At 43.1% G+C, this 18,110-nt stretch overlaps 2 protein-coding genes across 2 annotated transcripts; one reads left to right on the plus strand and one right to left on the minus strand.

Moving 5' to 3' along the window:
- Positions 1-1,040: 1,040 nt before the first annotated feature.
- On the minus strand, positions 1,041-16,321 carry c2cd2 (C2 calcium dependent domain containing 2). The gene is made up of 13 exons (XM_084564204.1): positions 15,480-16,321; positions 15,057-15,152; positions 13,578-13,697; positions 11,321-11,419; positions 10,789-10,905; positions 9,398-9,506; positions 6,351-6,459; positions 6,189-6,253; positions 5,967-6,082; positions 5,674-5,836; positions 4,168-4,409; positions 3,520-3,787; positions 1,041-2,458 (listed from the first exon to the last, which is right to left on the minus strand). Exons 1-13 carry the CDS (start codon positions 15,759-15,761, stop codon positions 2,238-2,240), a joined length of 2,007 nt encoding a protein of 668 aa, XP_084420330.1. The 5' UTR covers positions 15,762-16,321; the 3' UTR covers positions 1,041-2,237.
- Positions 16,322-16,516: 195 nt separating this feature from the next.
- atg101 (autophagy related 101) lies at positions 16,517-17,954 on the plus strand. The gene is made up of 2 exons (XM_084564205.1): positions 16,517-17,131; positions 17,226-17,954. The coding sequence occupies exons 1-2, from the start codon at positions 16,880-16,882 to the stop codon at positions 17,628-17,630; spliced, it is 657 nt and encodes a 218-aa protein (XP_084420331.1). The 5' UTR covers positions 16,517-16,879; the 3' UTR covers positions 17,631-17,954.
- The last annotated feature ends 156 nt before the right edge of the window (positions 17,955-18,110 follow it).

Genomic DNA, 18,110 nt, shown 5'->3' on the forward strand with positions numbered 1-18,110 from the left:
GGTTCGTCAACAACCCGCTCTACCTACCTACTGAGCCACAGCTGGCTGAGTGCATAGTTTCTTTATTAAATATAATAAGCTAAAATAATTAGAAGCTACAATTAGGATTAATCTTGTGAGAAAAAAGATACACAGTTTCTCTGTGAAATGTGGTGCAGCGTACAAAGAGAGTACAAGTACCTCAAACCTGTACTTAAGTCATTTAAAAAAAAGCCTCTGTAAAGAAACAGCTGCACTGCTTTCATAAGTTAAGCAGCACTAGGGTGAATTCACAACAAAGTGTCATTGTAATCTCAGTTATTCAATCAATATTTATTGCCGAAATGAAATAACTCAATTTGTATAATAGTTACAATCCCTGCAGGGAAGTGACCGACATTCTGCGACAACAGCTAAGTCAGCCAGTTTCTGTGCACGGAGCCTTTAAAAAAAAGCACCAGGAAGCAGTTTATTAAACACATACAGCCCTACTGAATGCACAGCTGACGCTTGCAGGTTGTCCCAAGTAAAGGCTCCGAAAGCTGAGCGTGATTAAAACGACCCGTTTCCCCCCTCCATTCCTCAGAGTTTGCAAGCGTTCCTGTCTGAACGATTGCGCCTTTTGTCTACGGCCTGAACGGTGGATGAGAGCGGGTCACAGCCCTGCTATGTAAAAGACACAACGACACCCAGACTGCATCTGCAGAAGAGCACTGTCATCAACAGCAAGTGAGTGTTTTTAATTCTCAGGTAGACTAATAATGTAAACACTCAGTTAACAGATATGTGCATAGGCTTGATTATAGACATTGCTGATGGTGCGGGAACACAGTGGCGTCTCTTCGAGCCAGTCACTACAGTCCCCGAGTCCGACGCGGCCCAAAAGTCACATCAAGTCCGGGAGCAGCCGCGGCATCATCCTCAGAACAACTGTAAGGCAGTCAGCTAGCTCTGTCTGAGCTGCATCACTTCTCTGCTCAGAATAACTTATCGATAAACAGTAGTTAACATGATGCACAGAGAAAAGCTGCTCACCAAAGAAACATACAATCATTAGCTGGATAAAAAAAAAAAAAAAAAAAGCAGCCAAACAAACAAATTGGTTGCTCCCAAAGGTATTCACACTTTCTTTTGTTCAAAGCTACATGTTTAAAAAGGACAAAACATTTAAATGACGGAAAGACGGGTCGATTCCATTCAGACATGACGCAGGATTGAAATGAGAGAACTGGTTTCATTAAAGTATGGCTGAGTGTAACATCACAGTCCCTGGATTAAGATATGCTCAGTTCCCTTTTGACACATTAACAACCCTGCTGATAACAGTAGTGTACAGGAGGAATCTTTTAGGAAGACAAAGGAGAAAGTTGCATATCATTTGAAAACACAGCAAAAAGCACAACCCGCCCTGCTTCTAGTTTGGGAGGAGGTTCACTTATTTTAATGGCCGGTGGTGCATGATAACACGACCTCTGAACACGCCAACATCTTTCAATGTAATGTTAGACAAAAAGGCTGACATTAGCTAAGTGTAGCTACATTTTACAGCTTTTATATGCACATTACATACTCACTGACATAGTTTCAATTGGGATCAATTGAGGATGAACAGATAACTTCATAATATTAGTGTCAAAAGTAGTCGTATTATTCTCCCACCTGCACCAGTCGTGCCGTGACAAGATCGTCCCTTTGTGAAGGATTTTAATGCGAAGAGCTACAGAAAAGTCTCTGTCACAAGAGCAGCTCCTGTCATTGCACCTTAAATAAAAGATACTAAAACTGTGCAAATCATACAAACACCACTCTGCTCTTCATCTTTGGTCCTGCTGGTCCGCCGTAGAAAACTTACGGTTTACAGCAGGGAGAGTTTTCTCTTCGGCCACAGCGTAAGCGAGAATAAAGAGTGTTGGGCCACGGCAGTCCTTTTTGCCCGTAACGTGGCCGTAAAAGCACTTAAAGATTTCATAATGCCGCGTAAAATCGAATAAAAGAAACATGCAAAGTAAAACGTCATCAACCCAGGACAGGATGTCTTTATGCACACGCTTGTGTTTGTTGGAAAGTCTGCTACTTATATGAAGACACAGGATACGGCCAAACAAGAAGATATTTTTCCATCTGCACCAACTTCCCATTCACAACGCAGGAGCCCCGGTATGCAGGAAGTTTGCCAGTGCAACTCGAAGTGGAGGTGATTATGGTAGTTGTTGTGGGAGGGAACTGAGGTTAGGGGTAAAGTTGCTTGGTGGAGGGGGTCACACATGTGGCTCCCCCATGGAGGTAGAGCCGTTGGCTTTACTCTTATTCTTACTCTTGCGGTTGAGCATGCGGCTGAGCGTGGCTGTCCGGCTGGCCCGCTCCACTGCGGCCGGAGACTCAAGGTACACCAGGTCATTGTGTGACTGGCTCATCCCCGGGTCTTTGCGCTGGTGGCGCCGCCGGAAGAAAAGCTTGGCGCTCTTCCGAAGGAAGCTGCCTGTAGCAGGGAAGAAAGGAAGCAGCCTTTAACGTCACAGGAGACAATAATAAGGTCAAGATGACACCACTCCAGGCAAAGTAATGATAAAGAAAAGAGGCATACACAGTATTCCTTTGAGCAGTGATTTGAAAACAGCCGAAGCAGCCGGGGCACAGAATTTGTGTTAGTTGGAAATTGTTGCTACTGAAAAAAACTCATGGATGATATACTATAGAGTGTAAGCATTCCCCCTGTAAAGCTACTAAAACTGTGTTAATCACCAGCTAACACATACTAACTGTACCAACAGAGAGGTGCTGCTCAGTCCACAAACGGCTGCAAGCATCAGTGTGCTCATTCACCATGAAAGAAGCGTATCTGCTGTGGATTAGTTTAGTCAAGATGTAACGGCCTAAACACTGTGACAACACGTGAATGACAAATGATGAAAGAGACTCTACAGTCCTCTATACTGGAAGTAGCACATTCTTACAAAGGCTGAACAATATACAGGACTAGAAAAAGATTTGACTGGTGTTGGAGTATAGGAGGTCCGATTGAAAGTCAGAATAAAAAAAAAAATAGTGACAGTACTTTATCTATATATTGTGCAGCCCAAGTTCACTCTGAAATAAAGACACTAACATAATCTTACCCATTTTACATGAACTAAAGAATGAATTTGACAATAGAAACTATACTATCTACTGCTAAGAGAATCTACACACTGTACTCTAGAGTACCAAGGAAACTACAAGCAACTCATGAAGTAACTTACTCATCAGGACTTAATGCGTGTTTAGCACTGCTTTCCTCTAAGATGGCAGTGACGATAGTTCAAAAAGGAAAGGTTCAAAACAGTAGGAGAAAAAGAGAGGAAAGAAAAACACAAAAAAAAAAACAGACTGCATCACTGAGGAGCAACAGCAGGCAGTGAAAACAGAGAAAACGGTTAGTTCTTCCTTTAAGGCAATATGTTGTTTTAAAGGATAAAGTGAGATTTATAGGATATTACTGAGATCAGTCTCTCCCTCTTGGCCACCCACAGTAACAGCAGTCGCTTCTCTCTGAGCTCTCACCTCTGGTCTTCTTGCAGCTTGCCTCGGACACGCACAGAGAGAGCGAGGTATGGTCTAGTTCCTCTCCAGTCTGGCTCTCCCAGTCCTCCGGGGGCCGGCCGACTCCACTGGGGCCTTCCAGGGGCTCAGACACCTCTTGAAGGCTGTTGGGCCCTGACGCAATCGCTGCAGTCACATCCTGAGTGGAGCTGCTCTCTGACATTGAGGCATCCATCGCCGCCGCGTAGCCCGCCATGAGAGCCAGCTCATCATCCTGAGACAACGGCGTCTGGATAAGAGAGAACATCCCATTTAAAAATCAATTTCTGGTAAAGTTATATTTCATTTGACAGGGTGCTTATCCAACTATTACTATTTTCCACAAGAGGGCTCAGTTTTTATTATAGACACATGACGGGTACTAACAGCATAAGGAGTCTTTTCCTGCTCCTGACAAGGTATTCACTTTCATTTAAGATCCGTTTCTTACTCCACTGCAATAAACTTTTAGTAGGAAATAACTTCCATCAGCTCCAAATACTGGCAAACACTAGAGACTGACCACACCTGTGCTTCCATTCCCTTTCTCTTTTTGATAAATAAGTGAAACAGTTCCACTGATGTCAAATAGTCAAACTGAAACAATATGTGTTTGAACAGCAGTCTTACTTTAGCAATGCCTGAGATGATGATGGTACTCTTCTTCACCGGGGACTTCAGCTTCTGCTTGGCAGACTGGTGCAGTTGTCTGATGGCTGCCTCGGCCACCGGGTCTGTTCCGTTGAGCATCAGCAGCTCGGTGTCAGAAGAGGACAAGGCCTTACTGACGGTGCCCCCCAGCATGGACACCTGCTCTGAAACACGGCGCTCTCCGAGCTTCGGCTTGCTGACCACTGGCTTCTGGACAGGATCTGTGGAAGAACAAAAACTGTCTCATCGGAACACTTCAAGGGCATGTTAAAGGAGTTCAAAACGGTTATTATTTGACAGTGAGCAATGGATAAAAGACTTTGGTCCATTGTGACCTACTAATTGAGATCCAGAATGCCCATCAGCCATTGCTGACTTTATATTTGCATTACACCACACTCACATATAATATAACAAGTAATGTAGCGTAGAGTTATATTGCATATAAAATATGAATTACAATCACATTCAAGTCTTAGAGTCAAATAACAAATATTCCAAAAATATTTACCCAACAAGCCACACAGATACTCATCTGACCTCTGGATGACACTCTATTCTATTCTGTTTCACCTAAAATGAAATTGTACCCCAGCTCCAATTTGCAGCTTTGCTCCCAATACAAGCAGCCTAGAAAATTAGCTTAGCTCCGTGACTTGAATGTAATGTAACATAAGGGGCACACACCGGAGCTCATCTTATGTTTGGCTTTAGAGAGAATAAACACATAGTTCTTTGTAGCACATATTTGCACTCTTAATGCTTTATATTTAATTACAAATATCATGTTTCCATCTGCTGACTTAATAATGAAAGTGGTCTCAGTGTATTCAGACTGCTGAAAATGTACGTAGATACACTGCAGGGATGCATACCAAAACTGAAAAAGCTCTGTAACACCACCGACACTGCATTCTTGGAATCAGTTTTTGAGATTGGTCAGAAATTTGCAGGAAATTTGGATTTCTGGAAATCAAATAATAAGTAAAAACGGAGTATGGGCAGCGAGTGTGGCGCTGGCATTTACTGCTGAACGGTGGTTCATGTACCAATGTTCTGTGCTTGAACAACATGTTCAGTTGGATCGAGAATGAGAAGGCGTACTACTGCTGCTAGACGGCTCAGGAGAAGAGGTGCTCTGATCTACTCAACACCAGGTAGGCTGCTTGGTTATATAATTATAAGCTTATAAATAGTAGCCCTATCCGTCTGTGGGTAATGTGCGTTCTCACTGCAAACGAATCCAGATAGCGATACCAGGTGGGCTGAGACCACCCTCTCTAACTGGGCTCATTTGTGGCTGATTTGTTCTAGACATGGAAACACTCCCACTTTATAACAATGGACAAGGCATGAAAGCATCCTAAAGCTCCATGTTTCTCCGTAGGTCTGTTTTGAATAATATTTTAATGAGCTGAGGGACAAATTACATCTCAGGGTAAGATCAGTAGTCATCATGTGGTGCTACAGTCTCCGGCGCTGTACCTATGTTGAGTGGGAGCGGTCGACCGGGTTTGCTCTTCACTGCCGTGATGGTGGTGACCACGGTGCCACAGGGCATAACTGTACGATCCATCTCCACCTTCTTATTGGCAGCAGGCGTTGGAGGGTGCCAGGACCTCACCTCACTGGGGTCCAGGTAGGTAAACTGACAAATACAATTTATGTTAATATTCTTAGTGTAAATGGGAAAACCCTAGATACATGAATTACATCAATTCAACATAATCCGTTGATACTAAAGGAGAACGCAACAATGTCACAGGGTTGTATCTTACGTCAGTAGTAAGTGATCCAATCACTGTGTCTTTGGTAACGAGTGCAAACGTCTGCTGTCCCTTGGGCTGCTTCTTTACAAGATCAAAAGGCACTGATACCTGGCCTAGTAAGGAATCTGAAGAATTAAAACAACAACACACACTTTAGTCCGATTCTCCAAAAACAAGTGACAGTCAAAGCACGGGAACACAGTGACAGCAAATATCCAGAGATGTCCTTACTTTCTTGAGGTTGTCCATCATCCATCAACTGAATATTGAGCTCTTTTGATCGGCCATTCAATTCACTGGCGAGACAAAAAAAAAACATGTTCAGGATGTATTTTTCCACCGTGTGGTGCCATTTCTGCAACAACAGCGACGGTGCGTGTTTGTCAGACTTACAAGATAAATGGCTGGTCCCAGGCAGGATTGGGTGTGTTCTTCATTACGGAGGTGTTAAACCTCTGTGGAGGATCGTCTAACTGCAGCACACACAGAGGATTCACGCTGCCTATGAACACAGAAGAACTTAGTCAGCATCAAAGATAAATAAATAAATGGCAATGTGTGATCCAAGATTTGTCCATTCACAAATATTTAGACAGTCAGTCAAACACAATGTGCTGCTGTAAGATAAAAAAAAAAAAAAAGTGCTTTGGTCACTTCCACTGTTTCACTGTAATGGACAAAAGAGAGGTCAGAGTACATTGTATACGTGATGAATTATGCATAGGTTAGAGGACACTCTATAAGTAATGGTTTAGAGCGCTTCCTGTGCACAAAACAACCGTTTTTTTTCCTTGCGCACTTAAGCACTTAAGCAGCCACAAATAAGGAACTGGGTGTTAATGAATACAGCACTGGCAAGAACCATATAGACAGAACACCCACTGCAGCAGCTCTGGATCTGACTTCACAGGATGTCTCACAAGAAAAGCTGAGAATGACTGCTCTGAACTTGGAAGCAGGAAACTATATAGTGCAGAATGCTGTGCCGTGTCTCTACTGTATGTACAGTATCAAGAGTTGAGTGGAGGACGTCTGGCGCCGTGACAACCGCTGACAATTACACAATGACTCATCACAGGAAACACGAGTGTTGTGAGTGACGCTGTGCTTCATCACTGGACAAGCACTACAGCAACCTCTCATCAACTTCAAATATCTGCTGTCCTCCGCATTCATGGCTGACTGATTGTTTTCACTCTCATCATAGAGGAATCCTAATTATGTACATGTCTGGAGCACTCTGTTAGGTGTGGTGAGACTGATGTGGGCATTATTAATTCACTGCCAACATTGTTTAGCTTTGGCCGGGGCATTACCAAGAAATCTCCTGCCCATTCTCTGGAGAAGGGGCCCAGCCTGAGACGGAAATGTAAACAACAACCAGGAGGATGACAGGAACAGTGCCACTGCTACCAAGCCGATTTACCAAAGTCAGCCTCTGGGTGTAAGTAAAAAGAGGACAGATGGACATTTTGGGAAATAACCGTAGTAGCTCAGTATTGATGAGAAGATAAATAACAAATGTGGAAAAGAAATTGAAGACATAGTATGATGCCTTGGCGTCTATTCAAGCAGCCAGCCGAGGCACTGAAAAGTCAAGCCTGAGCCTGACCAAGAAATAAAGATACAAACAATGGCTTTTATAAATATCATTTATCACGAGGACAACATTTATTTGTTTTAGGAACAGTGCATACACTTCCTATCACTATGTTTTTGCCCTTCTTACATCATAATAACTGAAATAACCCAAATGCTGATAAAAAAGTTTCTGTTCCCTTGAAGGGTTGGCCTGATACAACACAAGCCGACCGTCTTCCACTGATAAGCAGAACCAAAGCCCATCACTACACAAACGCCTCACGTAACCGTCTCAATAGGAAAATATTAGCGTCGACCAACCACTCTTGATCCGACCATTTCTGGCTGGTGGGGAAAAAAATAAAAATTTCTGCGTGGGTTAAACGTCATGTGATGTGATGAGTTTCCGGGAGGGACAGAAAAATGAGCAAAACAAGCAGTTGTTTGCCTGACTTTGGAACAAATCTGATGTTCCACAGCGGGCAGAGGAAACTTGTGCATATAAAAAAAGTTCTGTTCTGTTGTGACTGATGTTTTGGGCACGTAAGCACAAATAGCTTATCGGACCGTTTAATTTATTCATTCATTCATCTTCTGTAACCGCTTGTCCTGTGAAGGGTTGCGGGGGTGGGGGAAGGGGGGGCGGAAGCTGTCCCAGCTGTCATTGCGTGAGAGGCAGGGTCACCAGTCTATCGCAGGGCTAACACAGAGAGACAGACAACCATTCACACACACACACACACCTACGGCCAATTTAGAATCATCAATGAACATCCGACCTGTGCAAACCGATTGTACGTGGCTAGCCCTAAAGTACCTGTGTTAACACCTGGCATTAGATATGTCTAATAAAATGTCTAAGATAAGATATGTCTCCACATGTGTACTCAGCCAGCACTCAACATCCAATCTCAGTTTGGTGCTCTGTGTGCAAATAAACACCAAAATTATTTGAAGCGCATATAAAATTGCAACTGCTGCTGTCTCTAATGGATCTCTACGGCTGTATCAGAACTACAAACAGCTATTTGTTGCGTGTGCGTCATCATTTGGAACAAGCTGTGGAGGCTCTCTCTCACTGAAGGCAGCTGCATATATGTGCCTTAAAAAGCTGATTTAACAACGTAGTTGGAGGTTTGTTTCTAAGGTATATCAGAGCTTGTGTTTCTTCTCAAGGAGCTCACACGACCGGTTAACTGCAGCTCATCTTTTCATCAGCGCCGTCTTATCAGTCAATTAATAGCTGCTTTATGGACACTGCTGCTGCTGCTGCTGTTGACAGCAGAGGGCTGACCACCATCTAATCAAAGGATGCTGTGTTTTTGCTTGAGGCACCCACCTCTGTGCGCCTCTTTGAAAGCTTATAAAAGTCTGTCGTCTTTTAAATATTCCATCTTTTACCAAGGTTGCTGTAAAATGTGTGAATTTCTTTAAACTGATCACAATGAACGGGCGGTACAGTGGTGTGGTGGTTAGCACTGATGCCTGGGTTCTGGGTGCCTGTGTGGGTTCTCTCCGGGTACTCCGGCTTCCTCCCACCGTCCAAAGACATGATCATCAGGTTCATTGGTGATTCTAAATTGGCCGTAGGTGTGAGTATGTGAGTGTGAATGGTTGTTTGTCTCTCTGTGTTAGCCCTGTGATAGACTGGCTACCTGTGAAGGGTGTACCCCTCTCGCCCAGTGACAGCTGGGATAGGCTCCAGGCCCCTGCGACCCTCCAGAGGACAAGCGGTTATAGAAAATGAATGATCACAGTGAGCTAAATTTATTCCTCCGTACTGCAGCAGTAGTGATACAGGGGTTTGGATTGCGATGGTGGGAGTCTCTGAAATAAAGACACATCTACAGACAACCTACCTGCAGCATCTTCCTCCAGATTGAGCGTGACCCGGATGTTTTTCACTAGCAGCTTCCAGTCGTGGGCTCGGGGGGGTTTTGGGGGTGATGTCGCTTTGTTGTGAGCGTCCTATTGGCAAAACCATCCACAAGATTAGTTAATAATTCAACAATACAGACCTACTGCAACATTAAGAGCAAGCTAAGTAATCTATTCATTCAAAAGAGGCACAGTCCTGTAACAACCACATCATAGGGATGCTCAAAGGCCTCTGAAAACTTTTTTTTTTTATTCCCCGGTGTATTAGTAATGTTCTGTGTGGGCAAACTATCTAACCTGATGACTCTATGCAAAACAAGCCTGTTGACAAAGGGTTTTCTTGTTCATAATTTGAATTGGATATTTTACGCCCACGGAGAATTTGCATCTCAACTGTGAAAGATCAAAAAGTGAGTTCTAAAAAACCAAAGTGAGATTATTAAAGTATGGTATCTGATTATAGTTTAGAGCATAACTGACTTTTAACTTTATTATTATAGGCTGATTTTACCAGGCATGCCAGTCAATTAAATAACAAGGCTTTGTCTGTAAGTGCTGGGTGATTTAGATTATCTAGTGCTCTGGTTATTTCCTAATCTTTTTAAAACATTAATAAAGTAGGATAACCTCAGCTGATGTTGCAAGTATTTGCTAAAAAGTAAACGGACAGCAAATTAATCAGCACTTCCAGGTTCGTGCTTCTCAAATTGATGATTTTCTCTATTTCACTAATTTAAATAATAACAAAAGTAAAAGATTTTAAGAAGAACCTTGGACCTTGTTAAACTATTCCTGACACTGAAACAGTAAGCAAATAGCTGACTAAAGATAACAATTATCTTTAGCAACCTACACACTAACTCAGTGAGAGTGATTATCAGCACTATGAGAGCATACACTTCATTATGTGTTTTTAGTATTACAATTCTAATTCTAATTTACCACAAATGTGAATGCATGGCGCATGATCTAATCAGAAACACATGTCATGCTGTCACGTGATGGCCGGGCAGAGAGCGCACTGGTAAAAACCTTTTTGTGATGCATGTGAGCACAATAAACTTTGGTGAATTCACTCCTCTGAGCAGGCTTTATGTGAGCATTTTTGCACTGCAGTAATGAATCTTCTACGCTGTTGTCAAGCCCGCTGAGCTACTGTTCGCCACAAATTTGCATTAATCACAATGAGAAATAAAGCCTGCCATCAGCACGAGCTATATACAGTGGGTGAATAAAAGGCAGTATTAGTTGCCTTCAGTGGCTCGGACAAAAATGTACAGATTAAAAAGTCTGATCTGTCAAATCGCAGCTTGCTGAAATCGATAACCTGCAATGACAGTCTTCAGGCATCAGGCATGACTGTCCAACTGACCTTGACCTCAGAGGCCTGAGCAGGCCTGCAGCTCATCAACACAGAGGGACGAGTCGCACATAAAAGCTGTATCAACTGCTCCTTTATGGCTGCTACGCTGAAAGTGTGGGCATTGTTCTGAGAGAGAGAGAAAGAGAAAGAGAGATGATGAAAATCACACACACGTATTAAATACTTAATGTGTTAAACTGGAAAACATGACCTCCTTTGTGGAAGGAAAAAGCAACAAAACTAAATCCACCCAAAATTACAAAGATTCTGGAGGAACGAAGTGTGTTTTACTGTTAAATGTTAATATCTTATAAACTATTTAGAAGGTTTTTTTAATCTTTGATGATGAAACTACTGAATCTTTCGCACAGATATCTCATTTATGCTACATTCATTTCATTAGAAAGACAAATCTGACAAAGACAAGACAAATAATTTTTTTTAACACTAGTTAACGTTAGCATGTATATGTGCAGTCAGCAGGTGTCTCAGCAGTCAAACACACAGTGGGAACATCTTATTATCTGCAGCTTCAAATTACCTGTGAAATGGGGATCACCCGCAGCGACCCCGTCTCCAGGTGGGACACTCCCCAGCTCACCTTGACCTCATCCTCAGCTTCTTGCATGTGTAGATGAAGCTGAGGGAGAGAAAAATTAATGATGTCTTATAATGCCACAGCAATCAAATATAAAGAAGCCCAGGATGTGAGGTGGGTGTGGTTTGGTTTTGGTTCCTAACCTGAAATGACGAGGTACGTTTGCGATGATTTAAATGTACAAATACCAAACCATTATGTGTAAAGCTGTCACCACTGCACCAGCTTTCACAACACTAGACATAATGCATCCCAGAGCATCAGTTAATTTGTTGACTAACTTAGAAAGCAGTAAGCAAAGTTGCTTACTTAATCACTTTGTCACATCTTGAACACATTACTGTGTGTCTGTTCCAATTTGTGGATGGTATTCTAAGTTTCACTGGGACTCGTGTGTAGAGTCTGATGTGAGATCATTTGCAAGGAATGATTTGTGAGATTACATGGTTTTGGCATTGCTGTTCTTATTTACACTGAAATTTACTTAGGGTATTCTTGCTCAAATATAACTACATCTCTCTTTTTAATCTCCAAAATAACACAGATGTCACGGTCGGGTCTACAAATAACTTCCACAATTCCTCTTTAGTGTGCCTGACTTACAGAATAAAGATTACTTAGGTAAAGTCAGCGAGGTGAACAACACCCACGTCGTGTGAAACAGAAACCAACAGAAGAAGAGAGAGAGAAGCAGAGGGACACAAAACAGACTGGTCCATCCTGCCCCAGCATGTCTGGATTCCATTGTAAGACTGAACAGTCGCCTCTGTGATGCCAAACAAAGGCCTCATCAGATAGTAACGGGAATGTTTTGATGGATCCAAAAGAACTTCACAGCCTCCGTTCACGAGGCCTGGATCAGTTTTTATAAACAACTTAAACTGGAAGGCTAAGCTATGATAATAAAACTGCACTCCATTAATAAAGAAGAACAGAACTTGTTTACCAAGCAGGGACGCTGTGTATGTATTGCCTTTTAAACGGTTAATGGTTCACATCACCTGACTAAGAGGGAAGAGGCTATTGTGAAGTCACACCATATGTAAATGTTGTGTTTGCATCTCAAAGAGAAAGTACTGCATTGGATTGGCGTGTGTCACATGGATGTCTCTCTTCACATGCAACAGGTCATGTGGAAAAGACAAAGTACACTGAGCAGCACACCTTAGTGTACTGAGTGTATTGTGTACATACGCTGTAAACACCTGGGGCTTCTGGTCCACATAGCCAGCCAGGAGCATTCTAGCTTGTATCTCAGTCCAGCACAAACAAATGTTTCAGTGGACGGATGGAAACATTTGAAAGGGCTTTCTGACTTTTCCAGACTAAGCCAAAACAGAGAGAGTGAAACAGAGAGAGTGAAACAGAGAGAGTGAAACAGAGAGAAGCGCTTTCCGCTGTATCCGTTTAACAACCAGGGATCCACAACCAAAACAAAAACGTGCCGACTCTAATCCTGACTTTAGCTTCCTAGCCTCTAACACAGGTTGTATTTATGGCACAGTGAGCTCAGGTGGGGGGTGGGGGGGGGGGGTGGGGGGGGTGGGGTGACAAGCACCTTATTGGTTTAAAAATGGCCTTAATGCAATCAGGTTAGCCTACATAGCCAATTTCATACATATATTGATAAAGACTTAACACAGAACTCTAGAACTACTTAAACTCTTTCCACAGCTTAATGTACACTATTGATTACATAACGTAATATATCACATATGGCTTCACTTTATTCAACACTACAGCTACATGTAAGGGGGAAAAACTATAGGTGAGTCCAGGGAATATTTCATTTGAGAGCTCGCCTATGCCAGTGGGATAAATGATAAAACACATGACTGTAATTTCTAGATAACAACACTACGTCATTAGTCATATGTGTCGTATCATTAGCATTTCATCAGTCTTGTGCAGACCCCTGACAAATGTGAATGTAGACAAAGTGGGCCTGGCTTACTGGAAACGGGCCTGACAGGGATGTTAATGAGGTCTTTGGGACGTTTGCCAAGCACAGAAAGATATCCCAACCACTTAATCTAATGTTGCTGCCAGCAGGGAGCCAACACTGGGCAGCACATCTTATTCAATAAAATCTCCCATTAAAACAAACCACAATGGCTTCCAAAGGATGTACAATAACTCTGATTCAGAGGCCTAAATGTTAAAGGGACAGTTCACCAAGACGCAACCATAAAACGTTTACCTGCAGCTCTAGTGGAGCTATACGGACTGTGTATTTACAAGGATCCGCTGTAGCCATGGCTCTCGATGCTGCACCGAGAGAGAACTCGAGCTTCTCCCAAACCACACTGCAGCGAGCGGTCTGTTGGGAAGACAAAGTGAAGCGTTAGGGTAATGTAAACCCACTGAGAATGTAAGAGCTACGGCAGTGACAGTATTTGCATGCAACTCCCGGGTAGTTAAAACATGTCGTGAAACAAAGTCAAATAGGGAGAAAGACTGCAGCGTGCACTAAACTGCAGGGTTCTGTGTGAAAGGAACTATAAACTATACGTACATATAGGCACCGTGCTTGACTGATATGACATAACAGTGCGTAGTGTCTTAAATACAAAACCTGTGGCACAAACATACTGAAATATCACCAAAGGGCTGTGTTTGCACAGTGGCTTTAAAAAGCCTGATACAAAAGTAAACGTAAAGATTTGCCTCAGGAGAACTTGACACTGAACTCTGAAAAAGGAAAAACATTTGTACTTGCTTCCAAAGTCCTTATCAGTGGTTCAGTGTAATGCAGCTTTAACTGGTTGTAAAGTGTCCCTTTACTAGAAACCTATTTACTCAGGGCATTCTTTTTGATTTCAGGGTAGGCGTCTTTGAGAGCAGTTTTGTATGAGATCACCGTTAAGGGGAAACCTAAACATAAACATAGATACTGATGCATTCCTGTCGGCCTCTTCCTCCTTAGTGCTGAGCCTGACAGCTATATAAGCTTCTTAAACACTCGCACACACACACACAATGTGCATACACACACAGCACGTGGTTGAAAATAAGCCTCTGTTCGTTAAACTCGCACACATTCAACAACAGAGCACCTGGTATTTTGGCGCATATCACGATGATCACAAAGAAAGGGCTGAGTTGGCATTGGGAGCACAGCAACGCCAACCGGGCCAGCAGCACACCGAGCAATTTGTCCCTATCTGACCTCTTTGAAAAATAAAAGACCTCCAGTGGCAGTTTACATAAAGTCTGCAGGGTGGCGTGTAATCTGTGTGACTGATAAAGAAGGAGCAAGCTTTTCACTGGCTTTTTTTTTAAATGACAAATATTCCTGCAGAATGCCCTCTGGTTATCACAATGTGGAGTTCTGAAAATAAATCTTGTTTATTGTACAGAATTCTGTCTGTACAAGGTGGGTGAGTTGATGAGTTGGCGCGTGTCTTTCCTCCAGCAGGTCAAAATGCTTTACAGGTTGCTGAGTAGCTCCCTCCCCACTGAATTAGAGAAGGGGAAACTGAATTTAGGAACAACCTTCTATAAATACCTCCTGCTATAATCCAGATGAATGCTAGAGCTGCCACAGCTGATCTAGATATCTCCCAGGATAAATATATTCATTGACCAGTCGGAATAGACAAAAGCCACAAACATGCAGCTCATATGATTTTTACCTGTATTAATAACAATAACACAGATTTCAGTGTGAGAGTTGTACCTTGTTCCTGGCTGACTTCTGAAAGCTGGACACTTGGCTGACCCTGAGTTCTGACGCCTCAAGACCATCCTCTTCAAACGTCAACACAGCAGCACCCTGAGGAGGAAGGAGGAAGGAGGAAGGAGGCTAATAATTAAAACCAGCAAACCTGCATTGCACAACTTGCAGATAACAAATTATATCACTCTGGCAGCGTCAATACATTTGTTCTGACTTGATAATTCCAAGGAACATGGGGAGAAAAAAAAAAGCAGATGATTCAGTGGTGGTGCAGGAAGGTGCCAAATTCACGCCCCCGACTGTGTTAATATCTTGAGTTTTGAGCGAAACATTATATGAGCCACATTATATGACATGCTGGACTTCTTTATTGAAGTCACCTGTCACTCAGCAGAGTGGTGGCCTGGCGATCATGAGACTCACCCCTCGCTTCCTTGACTCGTCATTCAAAGCCCTGCACCAGGCTCCTCTCCACTGACTTTTCCAGCTTTTCAGTGACAGCGCCCATCCCAGCAAAGCGGCGGCTTCCTCCTTCGCCGCAGTGTCCTCTCCCGGTTTCTGCCTACTTCCAACGATCCCATGCTGGAAATACTGTACGAAATACAGTACCAGGGTAATCAGGGATGCGACGAACAGTGTGACCATGCATAGCCACTGCGGATCCTCCAAACCGAAATATGAACTGGAACTTTCCAAGTCGGACATTCTTTGCGAATGGAAACGATGATCACAGCTTAACACACCTCCTCTGATAAGTTTTCTGCAAACTTCATAGTATTTGTTTAGTTAGAGAGCGGTGAAATCAATAGGGGTGATCACCTTCAACTGATAACATCGCCGATATCAAACCCCCAATATAAATTATGCTTATTGTTATCCATGGTGCAGTGCGCGCCAGCTTTTAAAACCCAAATAGAAGTCCCAATTTATGCAAGCAGGTTGTCGAGAACTAAAACCATTGTCAAAGAGCTGTAAATGTTCTGGGTTCAAACAAACCTGCAGAACAACACACTCATCCTCCTCATAGAATATGGATGTTAGCTTAGTTGGCTAATCTTCGCCACGGTTCGTTTAACTAGCTATTCTTATTAGCTACAGAGCCGCCAAAGTTTCCCCGGAACAATTTATTTCCAAAGTCCGTGGTCATGCTTCGCCAGGCGATGTCCAGATACAGAATGTGAATCCAGGGAATAACATCCTGGAAGCGAAGAGCGCAGTCCTTCCCGTTGGACTAGGTTTGCGGCTCAGTCCGACTGTACAAAGTTGCCCCTTCGAAACGGATATGTGGCACAAACTGTAACTCCCACAATGCACTGCGGCAAAAACGCGAGCGTTTGTTTTCGTCCGGTGATCGAGCGAAGCGAAGTGTATTTCCCAACTAAGGAAACGTAGGCTGCAATATAGCTCAGGGGAATTTGAGTTTAGATGTTTAGACATCCGTTTTGTACCACTTTAAATTACTTAACTCAAAATTAGTCGAATTTAAGCGGAATAAACTACGCAGAATGGGGTTTTGAACTACGCGACTTGCCGTAGTTTGTCCTGCTGTCCCCATTATTACCACTTCCTCCTGTGTTGTTTGTAGCAAACATTTAGCTAGCTAGGTTTTGTTACAATGTTTGTGAGCTCAGAACACCCAGCTGCCATGAGGAAGTAGGGTGTTTTATTGAAAACGTTCCATTGTAATACTCGGGCTAATACAGTATTACATAGCGGACGCCCGTTTGTAGAGGTAAACAAAATACTTCCTCGTCGTCTAACGTCACCCAGCTGGTATACAGCACCGTCACCTTACTCAAACCGTCACTTGGAAATAATTAGCAATGAACTGTCGATCCGAGGTTCTGGAGGTAACGGTGGAGGCGAGGCAGGTGGAGGAAGCTATGCTGGCTTTACTTCACACAATCTTACTGCACCGCAGTACTGGAAAATTTCACTACAAAAAGGAGGGCACCTACTCCATTGGCACCGTGGGCACACTAGACTTCGACTGCGACTTCATCGATTTCACTTTTGTCAGGATGTCCTCAGAAGAGCTGGACAGGGTGATCAGGAAAGCTGTGTCTGAATTCAAGGTACAGTACCCATCAGTTTTAACGTGTAATCTGTGCCCGTCATGTACCCACAGGCCTATTACTGACTGGGTTGAATTATCTGCTTTGGTTACAGGATGCTTTGAGCAACTCTGGCAGTGATGGCATGGGACAGATCTCCCTGGAGTTCTACCAGAAGAAGAAGTCTCGCTGGCCCTTTTCTGACGAGTGCATTCCCTGGGAGGTGTGGAGCATTAAGGTCAACGTTGTCAACCTGGCCAATGAGCAGGAGAGACAGATCTGCAGGGAGAAAGTTGGTGAGAAACTGGGTGAGAAGGTGATCAATGTTGTTGAGGTCATAAACCGCCATGAATACCTGCCAAAGATGCCCACCCAGTCTGAAGTGGACAATGTTTTTGACACCAGTCTCAAAGATGTCCAGCCATACCTGTACAAAATCACATACCAGATCACTGACTCACTGGGCACCTCCGTCAGCACCACCATGAGAAGGCTGATTAAGGACACACTGGCGCTGTGAGGATGCTCCAAGACAGAAAATATGGATCCTTCACATCCATCTATAGTTATGTTTCACAGGTTTTTGTTGAATGTGTCAGTGTAATAATTTCTGAGATGTCTCTACTGTGCTTTCTGTATTGCTAGTGTCTCAATTATGTAATCTTAATTTTAAAAATGTTTTGTTTTTGCAAGCTTTCTGCTTCTAACGATCCTCATCAACCTCCATCTAAAATACAACTGAACAGAAAGAAATGACACTATATATCAGTTAAATTCTTTGAATGATTGTGTTGCTGATAATGTAAACTTTTGTAAATATTGACAATAAATGTCGTTCATTGTAGAGACTGGACCTCATAAGAAACAATCATATTCTTTTCTGGCTCAGTTTGGGAGCAATTTTCCTCATCTGCGTGCATGCAGTTTCAAGAGGAGTGTGATCTTACACATGAGGTAGGACAGGATTTCCAGTTTGCCGTTTTTCCAAATGAGAGCAAAC

This window comes from Chelon labrosus (genome assembly GCF_963514085.1).
Source record: "Chelon labrosus genome assembly, chromosome: 17".
Taxonomy (NCBI): Eukaryota; Metazoa; Chordata; class Actinopteri; order Mugiliformes; family Mugilidae; genus Chelon; species Chelon labrosus.